The 19,630-nt window shown below is 43.2% G+C and overlaps 1 protein-coding gene across 1 annotated transcript in view; it reads left to right on the plus strand.

Annotated features, from left to right (window-relative positions):
- Window positions 1-324: 324 nt before the first annotated feature.
- The window catches only part of ACBD6 (acyl-CoA binding domain containing 6), an 81,676-nt gene continuing 62,370 nt past the window's right edge, over window positions 325-19,630 (plus strand). The window contains exons 1-3 of the mRNA XM_005528695.2: window positions 325-522; window positions 6,879-6,943; window positions 7,448-7,544. Of these exons, the coding sequence (XP_005528752.2) occupies window positions 325-522; window positions 6,879-6,943; window positions 7,448-7,544 (360 nt within the window). The remainder of the gene's footprint in view (window positions 523-6,878; window positions 6,944-7,447; window positions 7,545-19,630) is intronic.

The raw sequence follows: 19,630 nt of genomic DNA on the forward strand, positions 1-19,630 counted from the left end.
TGACAGTTTTTATACGGAGAGGGCAGTCAATCTTTGGGACAATCTGCCCAGGGCCGGCACCATCCCTGTAAGCGCTAAAAACCGCTGACATGGTTTAGTGACGAACACATTGGTGCTGCTGGGGGAAGGTTTGGGCTCGATGTCCTTGGAGGTCTTTCCCAAACCTCAGCGATTTTGGCATTTTCCTTCACGTCTCCGCCCGGATCCGCGGCAGCCCGGAACCCTCGTGCGCGGCGCGCGTTTCCCGCGGGCGGCGCGGCCGCGCGTACCGAGGCGCGGCGGGGGAGCGTGTTGCCGGGCGGACCGGGGCGGGCGCGGGCCGCCATGGCGTCGCCCCCGCTGTCGGCGGCGGGCGGGAGCGGCGGCGGGCCCGGCGCGGCCTCGGGGGCGGCGGCCACGGGCGCGGCGCTGCCGGGCCGAGACCTGTCCTCGCTCTTCGAGCAGGCGGCCGAGCGGCTCCCCTCGCTGCTGCCCGCCGCCAGCAAGGAGCAGCTGCTCTACCTGTACGCCCGCTACAAGCAGGTGAGGCGGGACCGGCCCGCGGGCTGAGCGCGGCCCCGGGCCGGGCGGGCCGGGCTGAGGGGCGACACCGGTGCGGTGCCCCGAGGGGCCGGGCCTGGGGCTCTCCCGGGGCCACGTGCCTGCGGGGCTGCGGCCCAAAATGTGGCAGCGGTGCCGAGGAGGAAAGTTGCGTCCCGGATGATGGCGGGAGCGGGGGTGTTTTCCTCCGGGACAACGCCGGCTGTGCTTGCTGTGGAGGTGGATGGAGTCCGGTGGGATAGAGCCCCGCGAAATTTGGGGGAAGAGTGGTTGGGAAGTGCCCCAGCGGGAAAGGAACTGGCGATGCTGACATGAGCCCGAGAAGGCCAAGGGCATCCTAGGCTGTATCAGCCATAGTGTGACCGGTGATAAATAATACAGAAAAGAGAAATTTTCAGTTCCAGCAGGACCGGGGCAGTGACTGACCTACTGTGCTGGGCCTGGGTGAGGCCGCATCTCAAATTCTGCGTTCAGTTTTGGGCTCCTCGATTCAGGAAGGACATTGAGGTTGTGGAGCATGTCCAGGAAAGGGATCAGAGCTGGGGAAGGGTCTGGAGCACAAATCTGGTGAAGAGGAGCTGAGGGAGCTCAGCCTGTAGTAAAGGAGGCTCGGGGGGAACTTTGTTGCTTTCTACAACCACCTGAGAGGAGGTTGTGGCCAGGTGGAGGTCGGGTTCTGCTCCCGAGTAACGTGTGCCAGGACAAAAGGAAATGTTCTGGAGCAGGTGCAGTTCAGGTTGGACTTCAGGAAGAATTCCTCACTGAAAGGGTGATCAGGCATTGGAAGGAGGGCGGTGATGGAATCACTGTTCTTAGAGGTGTTTAAAAAACAACTGGACGTGGCCCTTAGCGCTGTGGTCTGGTTGTCAAGGTGGTGATCGGTCTAAGGTGGGACTCGGTGATCTCAGAGGTCTTTTCCAAACCAAATGATTCTGTAAATCCATCACCCTGGTTGTTGTTCCTCTCACCCTCACTCACTGTGGGCGGCCCTGACGCTGCATCCTTTGAACAACAGGAACCAGACTCAAGTTCTGCCAGCAGAGGTCCAGGTTGGATATTAGGAAAAACTTCTTGCCTGAGAGAGTGGGAAAACACTGGAATGGGCTGCCCAGGGAATGATCATCCCTGGAAGTGTTCAAAAACCAAGAAGATGTGGCACTTTGCTGTATGGTTTTGGTGGGAATGGTGGTGTTTGGCCAAAGGCAGGACTGAGTGATCCTGGCGGTATTTTCCCACCTTAATGATTCTGTGGCATTGATTTGGCTTCAGCACAGTCTGTGGTGGTTGAAATTGGTGTGGAGAACCAATTTCAAAACTGAGCTGGTTGATTCTGGTTATAACTTTGAACACAACCCCCATTTCCCTTCAGTCCCTGTGAGCTATGGGATGCATCCTGTCAGAGCACACAATGTAACTTATTCCTGCTCCTGCAGGAGAACTTACATAAAACAAACCAAACAAAGCACCAGTTGCAAAGGACTGGAACAATCGCTTAACTTGGATAAACAGATAAGTGTTGTTACACCCGGAAGATGAAAGAGTAAAACTACAAATATAGGCTGGATGGAGCTCTGAGCAACCTGTCCTAGTGGAAGGTGTCCCTGTCCATGCCAGGGGGGTGGATCTAGGTGATCTTTCAACCCAAACCCTTCTGTGATTCTGTGGCTCAAGCGTGTGGCAAGAGGAGCTTGAGAAGTGAATCCCACTCATTTGGATGAACAGACAAAGTTGGGTGTACACATATTCCATTTGTTTCCCTCCCATATGGATTACCTGTGTCCTACTACTGCCATGTAGATAGAAGTGCTCTCAATGTTTTAGTGCAGTATTTAATTATCCTCTAAGCTGGCGGCTCCCAGGCTGTGGTTTGTGGACCAGTAATTATGTTAAAAGCAGGCTGGTCACGTGAGGTTTTGTTTTCAGACTGTGCTTAGCGCTTAAACAGGACTCCAGGTTTCTCTTTCCCTTGTAAGAAAAAGGAGGGTAGGAAAAAAAATACGAAGAGAATTTTACAATGCCCAGGATGAGAAGAAAACGGTGTCTTTTCTATATTTTTTTTGTCTGTATTCTCAGGATGCTTGTTGCAAATAACATCTTTATTTTTTGCTCTGTTTCAAATGCTTAGTGATTATCCTGGGTGGAAATGGGAAGGGATTGCTTGTTTGTCAGCTCATGATTGTGCACAGACTACAGAGGGTTTCCTGATGTTAGCTCTGTAAGACCAATAAGGAGTTTAATGCTAAAAATTGCAAAAATCAGAAGCTGTCTCACAAGAGTCAGGAAAAGCTGACAATTAACACTTTGTCAGCACGGATTTCCAGTTGCCTTTCACTGAGAAGAACAGGGCACTTCTGTGTCCTTCTCCTGTGTCCCTGACCAAGCAGGATGTGACAGCAAGTGCTTTTGTGCTCCTTGGTTTCAGGCTGTGCTTGGCTCCTGGATTTCTGTGCCTTCCCAGTTCAGAAAGGTGCCCCCCCTATTACAGAGTGCCTGGGAGTGCAGGGCTGCCACTGGCAATGGGAGAGGTTTGCTGCCACAGCCACTGCAGGATTATATGCCCTGCTACCTTTAAGTTTTGTAGCATTTTGTGCTTTAAATGAAAACAAGGGCACTTCATGCAAGTTTTCTGGATTTAATTGCAGCAGCTGTATCAGGATGCATAATGAGCTGCTAATCTATTACCCCGGTGGACAGTGGAATTGCTGGCACACAAAAGGTGCTGACTCAGATCTGTCCACTGTCCTTGATTTGGCATCCTTGTCTTTTCCCAGTTTAGTGGTTTGTGTCACTAAAGGCTTTGATTTAAGATACAGCACCGTCATAAAAAAGGTGACAGTAACAGCTGAGCTCTCTGTTAAAATACTGGATATTATTTATTTCAAACTATTTGGGTATATAGGCATTTTCCTGGAATTTTATTACCTTTTATTGGAGGCCATTTCAGGATTTTATTACTTTTCTCTCTGATTTTGTTTATGTGTCAGAGACCTGAAAATAGGGGAATTGCTTAGTTGTCATCTCCAGTGAGGTTTTCAGAAGATGTTGCTGAGTTTATGACTCTGCCCCACAACGGGAGGAACAGACTAGTCATAAGGCTCTGGACTGGGAGTGATTTTTCTTTCCTTCCACTGCTTTCTGTGTGGCTTTGGGCAAATCACTAGTCTGGGCGTTGAGTGTGTAGTGGTGAAGTGAAGGGAGCGCTTGCCCATCAAGAGGAGGATGTAAAAATCTGATGTTCAGAAGACGCAGTAAGGGATGTAGCAGTGGTGATTTAGGTAGGGGAGTGGATCCAGAACTTGCTGGGAATTATTGGACTGGGAAAACTGCCCTGCCAGGAGGAGGAGGATGTGTCTATGGAAATGCTGAGTGGTGCTGGCAAGCTGGAAATCCAGTGCTGATGGCAAAACGGGGCCTGTAGTGTCTCCAAGCGTGGGCTCAAGGATATAATACCAATTCTGCATGATGTCTTACAAGTGTTTTGGAATGTCGTGCCACGAGCCTGCCCTGAACACAGGAATTTCTGCCTGCAGGTTCCAGTGTGATGGCACTGACTTGGTTGTTACCAGTGTCACTTTCTGTGTCTCTGGGATCTGCAGTCCCTTGGCCATCATGACCCCTCCTCTGTGGCTGGTGTTTGCTTGTCCTTCCTTACACCCCATTTTCAGTCAGGGCTTTCGCATGACTTGGGGCTGAGCTGTGGGCAGGAGCAGGCAGGAATTGCTGTCTTGAAAAAGCAATTTAGCTTCCTTGGCTTGTGTACAGTGAGAGCTTAGTCCTGCTGTCCATGGAGGTTCTGTTCCTGTTATTGCTCCACAGGAAGGCTGCAAATACAATTCACCTTACAAGATTTACAGCCAGGTAGGAATATTTGGCTGGAACACCCTGTTGTATAAATATATTGGCAGAAAAATTAGCAAAGAGACATTTAACCACCACCAGGGAGGGAGAACCAGTGGTGGAGTAAGGTGTGAGGAGAATCTCAAGGTTTCTCACGGTGTGGAGCAGCAGCTGAAGGTGTTTGGGGATGGTGAGCAGCATTAACACACCTCTGAGCATCTCTCCCTCTTGTGAATGTCATTGACCTTCAGCTCTCAGGTGAAGGCCTCATCCAAGGTTTACAAATTTATTTTGGCCACAGATGGAGATGACTGCAGACACTGCCTGGATCACGTTTGTGCAGCTCAGGAGAATAGTGCCTGCAGGCAACTCTGCATGCAGAAGCAATACCAGGAAGTTTTTTATGCATTCTGGCTGTCATGTTCTTTTAATGCAGCTGATGAACTGTAAATGAGGAGAGCTGAGCATCAAGTAACCAGTCAGCACCCTAGAGACCTTCAATAATTATTTTCTGGACACAGAATGAGAAAGTCTTAATTTAAAATACTAATAGAGGCTCTTGGCTTCGTGCTGGCTATGGAGTAAAACACATTTTGAGGTCCTCTAGGGAAGTAGCAGGAGAACAGAGTCCTGCACAAAATTTTGCCGTTTTTGTCAGTATTGACATGTTTAACTCCTTCCTCAGCTGTCAGGCTCAGGTGTCCTTATATATTAAATTCCTCGTTGGTTTTACCTGCATTGTGAGTCTTGCAGCAAAAAGAGAGGAGCCAAAATCTTGTGTTTTATTCTTTCCAACAAAACCACTGCAAGCCTTTTTAATGTTCCTTAAAATAGCAAGCAGGGCACGAGTGCACTTTTTTCCCCTCTTGATGGATGAAATTTAACTACTGTTCCTTGATTTGTATTACTATCAATGTTACTAAGAGTCTTCCCCAGTGCTAGAACAGCCTTTGAGTGCCAAATCTCCAGAGAGGAAACTGCTGTCGTGTTTTGATGATGGCAGTGGAAAATTAGTATTAAAACAGATTTATTTTTTTATCTATCTTGGCCAATTTCTGCAGGTTGGCTGTTGAACTAAAGAATTGCCAAGCAGGCATTTTCCATACACATAATGAATTTGCATTTTATTCCCTAGCTTGTTTTGCTTTTTAAAACAAGTGGCCCAATCCACCTCAGAGCATAGAAAAAAAACCATTTAGACTACATGAATTGTGACTGATTTATAGAACTTAACTGTTGCTAGCCTATTCTCCTATTTCTCCATGAAATGCAATATGTTGTTTTAAAGGCCAGCTAAGATGTTCTAATTTGGATGAATTGCTCACTGGGAGACAGTCAGATGTACAGAAAATTAATTTCAGTTACAGTCACTCATATCCTCTAACACTTTAAATGAAAACATAGTGTAACTAATAAATATCTCTCAGCATGGGCATGCTCTCTTTAAAGCCTGATTAATGCTTCCATCCTCAGCATAAAATCCCCACCCTGTTAAGGTGAAGAATTGTTAGTTGATTTAAGCACTTCACCTGCCTGAACACTTGAGCATATTTCATAAAACATTTGCTGGATGCAGTTTGGTTTTGCTTGGCTAACAAAACATTTCTCCAGAAGCCTTTGCCCACCTCCAGGATGTGCCTGTGTCCCCTCCCTGGGGTCCCCGTCTGTGCTGTGCCCTGCCTTGCTGTGATAACTTCTTCGCAGGAGCTGCTGCTCTGCTTCAGCTCTCATTTCTAGCCTTTCACCCATCATCCTTGCGCTAAAAAAAAAAATTTTACATGTGGAAAACTGCCTGAATCTCACTGACACCAAGTCTGTTTTACACTGGCTATGACACTTTTTTCCATATATCTGTCCCTGGGTTCTGGCTCGTTCCCTTTCTTCCTTGTGGTTTTTTTTAATTTCACCTCTACACACACACACATTTTAATTTCTGCCTTGCTTCTGACAGATTTTTTCATCTCTGGCACTCAGACCTTGACTTGTCTCTCATGCAGTGCTTCCTGCAGCCAGGTGCCTCGGAGCAAATTCAGGAGCTGCCTGGCATTCCTTTGCTCCAAGTTTGTCCCCTTGCCTTCCTGGGGACCTTGAAAATAATTAAGCAAAGTCTGTTTACTCGAGCTTTGTGCGGAAGCAGGTGAATTTCAGCCGTAACGAATAATCATCTCTGTAGAAACCCTAATCAACAGAATTTTTCTTTATACTGGTGGAGGATGAGGCATTTGGCTGGGTAATAAACATAACATTAGTGAGAAATCACTCACTGGTTATCCCTGTGGGTAATGCATGCAAAAGAAATGAGCTGCACAACAAAATTGCTTCCCGTGCATGATGCAAAGAAAACCCAGGGATGCAGAGGTGCTAAAGCAGGGGTAAGATGGGGTTGGTGAAGTTGTTTCCCAAAAATCCTTTCTTCTGGCCTTATGACACTATTACACTGAAATCATCAGAACACAGAATTTTCCTTGCACAAGTCCCCTTTGTTTTGTTCTTTTCTCTAGGTGAAACTTGGAACCTGTAACACCCCCAAGCCAGGCTTCTTTGATTTTGAGGGAAAACAGAAATGGTAAGAGGAAATCCTTGTCATTCCTAGCAATTCTGGCTCTCCTTTTTGTTGCCTCTTGTCTCATCTGTTGACAAATTATGGACCTAGGGGATGTCAGCTCACAGAGCCACCACTGAAATGGCTTTAAAATCCTTTGTTTAACAGGGAAATCTTTGCTGCTATGCCTGATGGAGATGTGAAATACCAGACTCCTGTATTTACTGTCTTCATCCAGAACTGATGTGCATACAGCAAAAATGTGAAAATAGCTGCAGCTCTGTGAACACAAAGTGTGTTCCAGCCTGGATCAGGATCCCCTGAAAGATCTTTTCACAACAGAGCTGCACTGACAGTGGCCATTCATGGCCTCAGAGAAAAGTTGACCATTTCAAGCTGAATGAAAGATGCCTTTGCATGCCCTGAGAGGACTTTGATGAATCTGTTTGCTGTGTTCCACTGATGTCGCTATAAAAACACCTTGTGCTGTCTCTGAGGGGCTCACTGGTGTTTTGCTGTTGCTCCTAGGGAGGCTTGGAAAGCCCTGGGAGATACCAGCCCTCACCAAGCCATGCAGGAGTACATCGCTGCCGTGAAAAAACTCGACCCCAGTTGGAATCCACAGGTAGGAAACGTGGAAATGTCATTCGGAAAACAAACCAGCGTTTGTCTTCGTGAAGCTGACAATGGTTCAGCTTCTCACAGGCTTTAATTGCTGCATGGAAAACTTCATTCTGAGCAGATTAAAGTCTAAATTCGTTTTTAAAACTCTCCTTTTGTTATGACTGAAGCATGAAGAACCATCTCTTTCATTCATGATGGTCTTCATTTTACAGCGAGCGCATGCACAGGGTTGGTTTGGTTGTAGTGATCTAATTTATTTTGCTCTTATTGGTTCATGCTGTATTTAGCATGTAAAGATACTTTTTATCCTTTTCTCATCCTTCTCTTTTCAACTACTATTTAAAATGTTGATCAATAGAAAGCAATCTCCATGAAAGTGACATGAACTGAATGATCAATTCTAAAAATGTTTCCTTTTTGTTTCCATGCAGCAAATTACCAAATCTGATTATGATTAGGTACTCCAACATAACAAGTCTGTAGCTGTGTGTTACAGGGAGACTGTACTGTCATTTTAATTAATTTGTCTTTCATCTACCAGGTTTATTACTTGATTGAATCCTTAAGGATATCTCCTGTTTACAGAGTGACTTTTATACAATTTTTAAAGAGGATTGCTCTTTAGAAAAAGTATAGCTTTTGGAAATAGAGTGGAGATATTTCAGTAATAGTAAATTTCTGTAGGCATGGTAATTTCTTCACATGGTAGGAAATTTGTTCTCTGCTCCTGTGCTTTGGAAGCAAAATCTTGTGTGGGCACATTCCTATGAATCAAGAATTTGATTTTGAGTTGTCTTCTGCTGATGTTCTTGAGACTTAAGATTAATTTTTTTTTCTTCACTAATTCATTTTTCATGCCATTCATAGTGTTTTTGCAGCAAAGAAAGGTTGTCATGTAGAAAAAATCCTTTTTAATGCCCTTGGAGAAAATAGTTTTATGTGCTGTGCAGTTAGCTAAATTTGGCTGCTTTCTGGGTAAATTCTTGTCCAGGCTAAAATTCTCATACAGAAATAAAGTAATTTGTAAACATCCGTGTATAATCCTGAATGAAGTAAGTGTCAAGTGAAACACATGAATATTAATTTTTAAATGAAAAAAATAATTCAAACAAAACACTCAGTGCTTTCCTGAACAGATTTTTCAGCATGGTGAAAGGCTTAGCTTTTTTGGGTATTCACTTCCTTGCCTCAGAGAAATCCTTACTGTCAGAGTTGTGAGCTTCAGGCTAAAAAATTGTGCCAGGAAAAAGGAGCAATATGTTTTTACAAAACAAATATTTTAAAGAACCCATACAGCAAACAAAGAAAGGTTGGCAGCACTCTTCCTCTCCTCTTCCCCTAAGGTGAAGAGGTTACCTTAACAGCAAATTCTTCACAAGAATTCACCTGTCCTTATTACATCTTCCTTTTAATTCCACTTTTATAGGACCAAAATGCTCTCAGGAGTCCTCTCTGGAGCTTCTCGTGCCGTTCTCCTGGTTTCCCTTCTCCCCCCCCCAAATCCACGTTCTGGAGCCACGAGAGGGAGCTCTGTTCTTTAAAATGATGGAGACGCATCTGTCAGGGGATGGAGATAAAATAGCTACTTTAGTCTTCAAATTTCAAATTGGATTTATAGAAAAGAGCTGTGGGTACATTACAAGGTGCTTCATCACTGTCATTGTGTCTCCTTTACGTGCTCATCTGCTGGGTTCCTTCAGGTTTTTCTTACGTTCCATAGATTGTGAATTAAATACTCCAAATGCTTGGTTAAAAGCAGCATAAAGTGCACGTTACAAATTTGAAAAGTTTGGCTTTCATATCATTATGAATCATAAATAGTAATTGTAGTACAACAGCCTTCAGTTTCTTATTCTGCATCCTCGTGGATTTTGCTATTTTAAAGCTTTCTCAATGTTCCCAACTTACTTTTTCTTCAGCCGTTCATCTCATCCATTAAAGTTGTTCTTTTGTGTGATTTTAAATCCTCCTCAGTCTCCTGTTCCATATATCTGCAAAAGGGCTTTATTATTTTGATCCTTTAGTAATATTTTAAGCTTAAAACTGCTTATTTTGTTTTTCATAGGTTCATTTTTCCTTCAGCAGATTTGCTGCTGTTCTGCAGCCTTCAGGCTGTTAATAAATGTTAATAAATAGAATGGAACTAAATGCAGTATTTCTTGTGCAGTCCAAATAGATCCACTTCTTTATTCCTTTATCTTGTTTCACCATTGATTCATTCTTTCATATTGAAGTTTCTTTATTATAACACTTCTAGCATCAGAGTAACCTGCTTTAATTTGGTATCTTTGTTTTGGATGGTAAAAAAAAAGAAAAAAATCAAAGTAAAAGAGTTCTGATGCAGTGAATTTGTGTCCAGAAGCAATGAGAACTCTAACAGCAGCCCAAATCTCACCTGCTGCTTCCTGTTCCTGCACTGACTTTGGAGTACCCAGACTTCATTAGGCGACAGCTGAATGTGGAGAGGCAGCAGCCTAGCTGTTCTCTTCTCCCTGAAGTTTCTGTGCCATTTTTGACAGAATCTTTTTGACAGTATCATTGTTTTCAATGTGGTTTCGTGGTTTTTTTCACCCTTGCTGCCTGCAGGTTGTCCCATAGTTCTGGCTAATCTTCATTTTCTGAGCTTTGTCTAAAACCTGGGAAGAAATGATCATACTGCAGTTACTTTCAGCAATTTTATTTGCTGGAAAATCCTTAAAATTAACAAGTAACCTCAAGGATATTTGAGGTGAGGTCCATTGTCTTTACATCCATGAAGCCAGGGAATCTCATGGCTGTATTTGTCTAGAACCAGTAATCACAAATGCCTTTCAGGATGTTTTGCAATTCAGCCCTTCTCTGTTGGCATGGTCTTACTACGTGTTGTGGGTTGTTTTGTTCCTTTTCCCAAGAACAGCTGTTAGTAGGAGGTCAGGAATATTCTTTTCCATGCTGTCTCCATTCTCCTCTTGATGCAGTCTTCCTTCGTCATCTTCTACCTTTTAGCACATCTTTTGTTTCTTGTGAGTCATTCCTTTCAGTCTGAAGTTCCAGGCAGTGGAAAGGTAATTGCTTGGACCAGCTCAGCTCTATTTGCATATTTCAGAGACATCACCTGTCCTTCAAGTCTATTCACTCTTCCTTCAGAGCAGAGAATAATTTATGAAGCCATTCTTTTGCATTCTTCAGCCTGAAACAGAAACATTTCATGCCATCAACACCTCCCACTGCTTCTGGACCTCTACAAAGGAAGATGTGTTCCCGCTGCTTCTCTCCTCCTATGTTCACCTGTCCTCTTCCTGCTTTACTGGCAGTAAATGGAGCTTTACTGGCAATAAATGGCAGTAAAAATCTGCTTTTGGTGGCTTTGGCTGGCATGAGCGAGGTGATGACACTCACCTGCCCTCCCTTCCAGCCACCACATGTGTGTCCCTCTGGCTCTGCATTCCCACTGCAGCCTCAGCACTGGGCTCAGGGATTTGGGAAGTGTCACCTTCAGAAGATGGGTGTCAGGCACCTTCATGCAGTCACTTTGTTCTCACCTACATTGCTGCATGATCGGGCACTTCAGTGCGTGGTAGTGACTGTTTGCAGTCCCCCACACATTCCAAAATCCTCATCTCTCTCGTGTCTTGGATATCACAAATCCCCACTGGCTTCAAGCATCCAGGTTTTTCAAACCCAAAGAAGCAGAAACAGGCCAGCACTTCTTTTCTCAGTGGAGTTGAACACATCCCTTCCACCAAAATCCTGTTGGAGGTGTGACACGACACTGCAGCGGGGTGGCCGGGAGCTGTTATTGATCCGTTCTTGTAACGAGATGGTTATATGGCACAGCTCAAACAATAAAAATAAATAATAAAAAAAGCATCCAGATTTGCTCAGCACATTTAGCCTTCCATTTGCTGATTGCAATTTTGGCATCGCTCGGTTCTAAATATTTCCTTTTCCTATTTCTTATATTGCGTATTTACCAGTTCCAGTCTGAACAGCTTGTCACTACTAACTTCAGTGGCATCCTTTCCTAAACACTTAAATGCCTCTTCCTATTTGGTTTGAGTGCTGAAACTCACAGGAGGACTTGAAGATTTTCTATTTATATATCAAAGTTTAAAAAATTGGCATTTTAACTTGTTTGACTCGGCTTGACCAATAATGCGGTTAGTAAAATTTCTGCTGTGTAATGAGGAAAGTTGGAGATCAGGGATCTGAAGAGCAGAGACTTCTCTCTAAGGGAAAGAGAGCTCCACCTGAAAGAAAATAGGCATTTACAAAATATTTTTTTAGGCTTTTAAAGGTGTGAAGTCCCAGTTCTGATGTTTACAGGGGAGAAAGTTGCCTGTGTTTTTTTTAAATACTGTTCTGTGCCTTGTTTGAGTAGGGCAGGATTTAATTCTCTTTACTCTGGCCCAAATAGTGAATGGGAATAAAATCTCTCCTTTGGTGGGTTGATGTAGGAGCACCAGTTCATGCCAGGAGAGGACCCTTGGGGGAACAAAAAGGCTCATGAAACAGAAAACAAACTTCAGAGTGAATAAAATAGTAAATTCACGATTGCTGCAGGCTCAGAGCAGTCCAGTAAGCTGGAAAACCTTCAGGAGTAAAACAGATGGATTTGTCCATTGGATGTTTTTGCAGGAAGTACTGCAGGGGGCAATATTTGATAAGGTGGGTGGCCAGGTACCCTGTGCCCAGGGCTGGGCTCCATCCCTTCTGCCTTCTGGTGAAATAACCTTTCTCTGTCACATTTATATGCAATAAGCAGGTTGAAACTAAAATGTGGAAAAGAGAATTTGCAGTTCAGGGATAACAGTGAAAAGCAGGAGAAATAATTCCCAGATTTGCAGAAGAGCTGAGGTCTATGTGCTTTTGGCAGGTTGTACCAGGTGGTAACTGAATTATTTTAACAATTTATTTAAATTGATGAGCCTCTTGTATTTAAGTAAGCTTTCCAAGGCAACTTAGAATCTCTGTAGTGTAGGATCTCCAAGAGAACTGAAAAATTTCTGTAATGACTCAAATACAAGCTGTTTCCAATGACATTAAAAAAATTGGAAATCAAAACTTGAATTTTTCTTAATTTCAGATTCATTGCTCAAGTCTGCTCTGTTGATATCTGGAACGAGAAGCTTTGATCTTTTGCAGCTTACAGGTTTTATGTCTGGTCAACTTATAAGAATTAGATTAGTGTCTGGTAAATGCAGTTTCAGGCTGAAATCTGTAGATTTCTTGGTTAGTTCTACAGGCCAGCAGAATTTCTTCTGGAAATTAAGAGATGAATTAGAAAAACTGTTGTCTGTAAACAAAATGAGTGCGCCCATCGTGTTTTCCTGTTTTGTCTATCAGTCAAACAGATGTCTCCCTTGATAATCTGGCCCAGCAGCCACTGTTTGTGGTTGGGAAAGAGCAGCAGAGTGGTGTGGGCAGGATTACAAGGGGGATGGGAAGAGCAGGAAGGGAAAAGACCTGTTTGGGTCTCTCTCTGCCTGTCACCAGCAGCAGTGAGCTCACATACCTGCTTTGTTTGGGGAAATATCTCAATTTATGGCTTGCCGTGCTACGAGGTCAAAAACTTTGAAAAAATAGCAACTTTATTTCTTTTGTAGTATAGAAGCAATTTAATTGCATCGTGTAAAGTGGGCACTAATCAAATTATGGCTGTGCTCCCTAAAGCTTGCTGTCCTGTGCTAATGCAGCACACTGGGAAGAGGAGCCACAGTGCTGCAGTGGCTTTGCTCTGCACATTTTTTATATGGATCCTGCTGTGGCAATTCACCTTTAGGGAATTTAATATCTGATTTCTTGTTTGGTTTTTTTTTTAACCCAAATGTTGATAACAACAATAATAATTTCTAACAAAATATGGAAAACAAAGATCACTCTTTGCTCTACATTATTTTTGAAAGCTCTTATTTCAGTGGTGACCACACTGGAAGAAGCATATCACTGAAACAATTTGTAGACTCTAATCAAGCTCTTCCCCTTTGAAAACAAAGCAGAGCAAAGCCAAACCATCAAGCATGTATTTTTCGTTATTATTAATTTTTTAGCAGAAAATGAAACACTAGAAATTAAGATTAAAACCAGAAAATTGATCCACCCCAGGCCTCTGGCTTTGGGGCGTGTAAGACTACAGGGTCCTCTGGTTTTAGACAAACTGCTGAGTTGTTTTTTTGAACCACATTGGGGTATGTAATAGCTTTTGAGGGTTTTTATATCCTGAAAAGGTTTAGATCTTAGCACACAGAAGGATTCTTCTGCCTTTTGCCAGCTCTGTGAGGGACAATCTCTAGCATGCAAGTGGAGTTAGTGGAGGATGCAGTTATTTGCTGTGCATGGCTCCCAAAACCTTGCAGTTTGGGTACATTTCACTCCTACATGTGAGACTGGAGGTGGAGTGACCCACCTTATTTTATCCCAGTTGGAAAAAAGGCACTTTATTATCTGCAAAATTAGGCTTTAGGTGCTTTGCTTTTGGAGCATGCTTTCAGAACTAATTTTTCTTATTAGCAAGGGGATGTTTTGTAGTTCCTTTTGTGTCAGAAACAAAAATACCACCCTACAATACAAACTAAATTTCCCCATTCTTCCTCAATAAAGGTGGGTAGCATTGCTTTGCTGCATCTTCTCACGAGGAGTGTGTGCTGATGCTTTAAGTCCTTGATGTAGATAAAGCTGTGTCCATAGGTGATTTGCTACCTTTCTGTCCCTGTCTTTGCAAGTAACTCACCTGCCAGGTGTTGGGGTGCTGTGCTGGTGGGGCTGGGATTTCAGCTGTGGACAAATTTGATCAATCACAGAGTTGTTTTTTTTTTCTTCTGCAGCCTTTTATTGTAGAGCACAAAACGAAATGCCAGACCCACACTGGTATTTTCAGTTGTTTGGAATTGTGGCTCTGGCAATCTGTGCAGAAGTGAAGAAGTTAAAATGAACAAGCATCTCATAGCAGAAATATAAACAGCTGGAATATGTGTCAGCCTCCTACCCCCTGGGAGTCTGTTGGATTGTTCCCTTTGGTTTTACATCTCTGCAGAAATTTATGGTCTCAGCTTCTTTTATTTATGACATTCTGATCCTCGACCAAGCGATTGATTGAAATACAACAGTGCAAGTCTGTATTTCAGAGAGGCTGAAGCTTAGGCAGCAAACCAGCAATGCAATCGTGGATTGAAGGCTGCACTGGAATCCTGTACAGAGGTTGCCCACATTTCTATGCCCCAAAGCTTCTTCAAAGGAGAGAATTATCATGACAAGGGTTATGCCTCTTCTCTCTCCCTCCTTTCAAGGTGGCTGTTCTTGCTGAAAACATACTGGATGTTAAATATGCATTCTTACCAGCACTCTAAGGGCTGACTTTGGCTTGTAGAGATGCTAGTCCTCATTTTTCCAGCTCAGATCCAGCAGTGTCAATGCACTCTGTTGTTACTAGGCTGTGAGTAGCATAACATATCCTCTTGCAGCTACTTGGATGTAACAGTAGTGGGTTTTGATAAATCCAACCAAAAAATTGGGGGGAATCACCATTAGTGATTTTAGTTGAATATTAAATTATTTTTTTTTTAATACATCACTTAAATAATTTTCACTATCTGGTTACAGAAAGATTACAGAATATACTGTTTGGGATGTATACAGAAAAAAAAGAAAAATTAGAGGTGTAGCTCTGCCTTGCTGAGTGTGCTGCTGCAGCAAAGTGATGTGTGTGACATCCCAGTATCATGATTCCTGGCTTGCAGGTGGATGAAGACACTGCATGCTGGCCAGATACACCAGAAGCAATTGAAAAAAAAAAAGAGCAAGTAAATTTATGTATATAAAATCTCAAACTACTGGCATACAGTGATGGCAAGATGTAGCAGAGTGAGCCAAAACACTTTACTGTGTAATTTTCTGTGCAGCAGGGAATTTGTTGCTTTTTTTCTTATCAATGTAATCATTGTCCAGAAGTAACAGGTTCTGCTGTTTGGCTGCAGTCCCACAGCACCTGGTTCTTCTGTCATCCCACGGCTGTGGGATTAGAAGCACGGGATGCAGCTGAGCTCTGGGATCTCAAAACTTCACTTGAGCAATTGCTCTCCCAGCTGAGAAAGCATCTCAGTGTCAGGGAAGGATCACCAGATCAGGTGTCAGTTGCCACAGATCCTCTGCTGAAGGTTGTTGCTTCTGTGGCTGAGTTGACAGAAAATGGTTAAATACTGATATTTCCAGGGAGGGCCCAAGATCTTGGCTTAAACTGAGATGGCAAGTTTGAATTTGTTAAAATTTCAGACCAGAAGCTGAAATGACTGAGATGCAACCAGAGGTGCCCTCTGTCATTTCTGCCTTGAGGTGGCAGTTTCTGGCAAGGCAAAGAAGGTGTTTAAATGCCAAGTGCAGTTTTCATTTGTTGCAGATTTTAGCAGCAATGCTGCTGCACCTCAGCCACAAAAATGTGAATGATGAAAGCATTGAAAAGCTCTTTTTTGTGAAGTAGCTGTGTGGGGCTGGAAGCAGGAAAGAGCAGTGTTGTGACATGAGAAGTGACTCCACCAGCAATCAAAACTTTCCTGTGAGGTTCATTTCTGTCCTGAAAACTCCTCTGGCTACAACAAATTAGTGCATTATGCTTTTTGGTAGTGCTGACATGACCAAACTGAGGGCTGGGAAAGCTGCAGGATGGGCTGGCAGGGCAGGGGTGTTGAACCAAGCAGGAATATGCCATGGGCAGTTCAGGAGCTTGGGGCAGAGAGCAGAGCCTCTGGTGGAACAGGAGGTTTGGAAGGGGAGGAAAAATAAATAGGAAATTGCAAAAGGTGAGGAGAGGATGACCAGGAGGGCAAGATCTGCCTTCTCTGCCCAGATTTAGCTGGGGTTGGAAGTAGGTGATCTTTAAGGAGCTTTCCTACCCAAACCATTCTGTGGTTCTGTGATGATTCCTGCTGCTCACATTGCTTCCTCAGCAAGAGAGAGCCTTCCTGACACCTGTGGACCCCAATGTTTCCCAGAGTGCCCAGAAACACGGAAAAATCCCATCTCTTGGGATAGTCAAGTGAGGTGGTGAGTGAAGGTGGGAGGAGCAGGGACTGACTCCTCTGTTTGTGGCACCTGGTGGACATTCCAGAGGGGGGCTAAGACTTTCTCTGCTGCTCTCCTGGGAGCTGTGGCAGCCCATCCTCAAACTCCTGCTCCTGTTTTGGCCAGCAACCCACCAGGCTGGGCAGGCAGCTTGACTGCTTTAAATGGGGAAGGGCTTAACCTCTCATTTAAGAAAAAAAAAAAAGGAAAAAAAATCTGATTTTTCCAAGTAATTGAAGGTGTAAGATTCTCAGCTTGCTGTGTCAGAAGCTCTTAAAAAAAATCAGGAACTTGGGTAGAAATTGCAGCAGGTTTATCTTAATGTGGAATATGTCATACATCGATGTTTAGGCGTGGAGCTGTAGACATTTCCTTGAGTATTCAAACACAGGAAGGGTCTGTGTACCCTGCTGCTTCACATGGCAAGGCAAAGGCTGGTTTAAAAGAAGGAATATGTGTTAATTAAAAATAGCATATGCTTTTGGGTAGGAGAAACCAGCTGTAATTGTTTTATGTATAACATAAGCTGTAGCATAATTAAGCTGTTTCTTCAGTGAAAATACTGCTTTTTGAGCTAGGAAAAGGTTAAGTGGTTATGTTTAGCTTGCTCTTTACAGGAAATATCAAGGAAGTATTGAGTGTAATTACTGGAGATTAAGATTTTGTTTGGATGTTAACTCACACATTGGTTAATGTCATGTAAACACTATTTGTCTCTTAGATTGGAAAAAGTTTTCCTTTAAAAGGGCAGCTATTGTTTCCTGCTTGGATACTTGGACAGTGTTGTACCAAATTACTCGTATTCTAAGGAGAGGTGGCGCTCCTCAAACGTCTCTGGAGCATCCTGCAGGTACTTTGAGCTGAAGTAACCAACATAAAGACAGGGAAAGGCTCAGATACAGCCCCAGTGCTCAGCACTAAGGGCTGTTCCACAGGCAGCTGCATCTAGATCGTGCATCCCTCTGGCTGAGTGTTCTGGGTTGCACTGAACATTTGGAATCCTTCTTGTTCCTGCTTATGACCAGCGAAGATCTCTTCATTTCTGTGCCTGCAGACCTCATAAATCCACTCTCTGCCTTCACAACTGAGATCTGCTGCAGGAGACAAATGTCTATGGCACTGGTCAAGCAGCCTCGGAGCTGTTCCTTTTGCCAGTGGGGATGTTGGCCACTGCAGTCATGTCTGGCCCAGTGTCACTTCAGAAAGCAGAGGATGGCTGCTGATGTCATTTATTTATCAAAAATTAGGGTTACCTGCAGTTTTCAGGCTTCAGAGCCACCTGTATCATCCCAAGCCACAGAGTTGTTCAGTATTTCCAGCTTGGCTCAGAATATATTGTTCCTACAAATGTCTGTGTAAATCTCTATAAATATTTTGTATTAGATTAATGAAAACCCCCAACAATTACAGGCTGTGTTTGTAGCTTGGTTCCCTCTGCTTGGGCATCCATGGATTTTCATACAGGTGATGGGACAGAAGGGATTGATTGCTCCAGGACTGACCTGGTTTCCTTCACCTTGGAAAGGTCCAAACAACACTGCAGACTCTGGGAATCTGCAAGTTTTGTCAGAGCCCACAAAAAGTACGTGAGGAAAGGAGCCTGCTGGTGGTCTTGTGTTTGGCACCTCCATGACTGCTTTTCCTTTTAAAAAAAGAGCTCCACAAACCAAAAACTGGGAAGTCACTGCTTCAGGGCTTTTTATTAAGTATGGTATTTCCTTCCACGCATATGCTAAAATGTGTAGTGAGTCACAAAATCACAGCTCCTAGCAAACATAAGACTTGCTCAAAATTATGTTATGTGTTTTACATTTATTTCCCCTCCTCTGAATGTCTTTACTACTAATTTCCAGCTATGATTATGGTGCAGTTATTAATTAAGTCGTTACAGTTAAATGAGTAATCTGCCAGGCTTTGCTTTAGATTGCAGTGCTATTTAACTATGACATTACTTACAGTATGTTTGTTTTTATTTTTTGACTGTAATCTGGAAAATATTTTCCCTGTCTTAAATTGTTGGTTTGTTTTTTTTAAAGGGAAATTCTGTGATGAGAACTGGAAAACTTTACATAGACATTATTGGAATATTAACTAAACTTTCCCTTCAATATTTAAAACAAACCAAAAAAAACCACCTCAACCCCATGTTATCTTGCAGAGTGTGCTGCTATTTTTCACGGGCAGTTTGCTCAGATTGTTCAGATCCTCAGTGGGTTCTTGAAAAGGCTCCAGGTGCTGAGTCATGTGCATGCTGCTGCTGGGAGCCAAGAAGGATTTTGGACAGAGGAATAATAAAATATTCTGTTTATGACAGTTATTAATAGGGCTGGTGGGGAGGGTACAGCAGCCTTTTGTGAAAGGTGGCTTTGCCCTCAGCCAGGAGGGATTTGTATCTTATTTGGGTCTTACTGCCTTACCCAGTGTTGTAGATACATATTATATTGTTGGCTTTTTGCAAATATTAAAATGAATGTTATATGTATAAGGTCAGAAAACTTTGTTATATTAATATAGTTCCTTCTATTTCTGTTATTGACGAAACTTAGAAATAGTGGTATCATATACATATATGTTGAGCTATGGCATAGTATTAAAACAAAAACTACTTTTGTTTGTACAGCCCAAAGACTGAAAAAGATGGTTAGAGATCCCCCCTCCATTCTTAGATTATCTTGTCCAGATGAGGACAGCAGTGACCAGAGCTCTGGGGGAGGAATTTATTGCATTTCTGTTATCAGGGAATGTGAAACTCGGTGGAGCCAAGAAGATCGATTTATTGGGAAGGGAGTGAGTCAAAAACTAAACAAAGAAACATCCAAAACTTAAGAAGAATGTTTGAATATGTATGAGAATTTATGAATATGCAGTAAGGTTCTGTTTTTAAGGGACAATCCTTTGTCAGTAAGGTGTGCTCTCTTGGCTGAATGCAGAGACAGCCGGCCGTATCTGTACACTTTATTTTTATCTCCTAATTGTCTTTCTATTAAACTTTTAAATTCTATAAAAAATATGTGAACCTCGTTTTTCACACCAGTAAAGAGCTGGGAGAAATGC

This window comes from Pseudopodoces humilis, chromosome 10, assembly GCF_049639895.1.
Source record: "Pseudopodoces humilis isolate 2021_Gansu_Grassland_sample_001 chromosome 10, ASM4963989v1, whole genome shotgun sequence".
Classification (NCBI taxonomy): Eukaryota; Metazoa; Chordata; class Aves; order Passeriformes; family Paridae; genus Pseudopodoces; species Pseudopodoces humilis.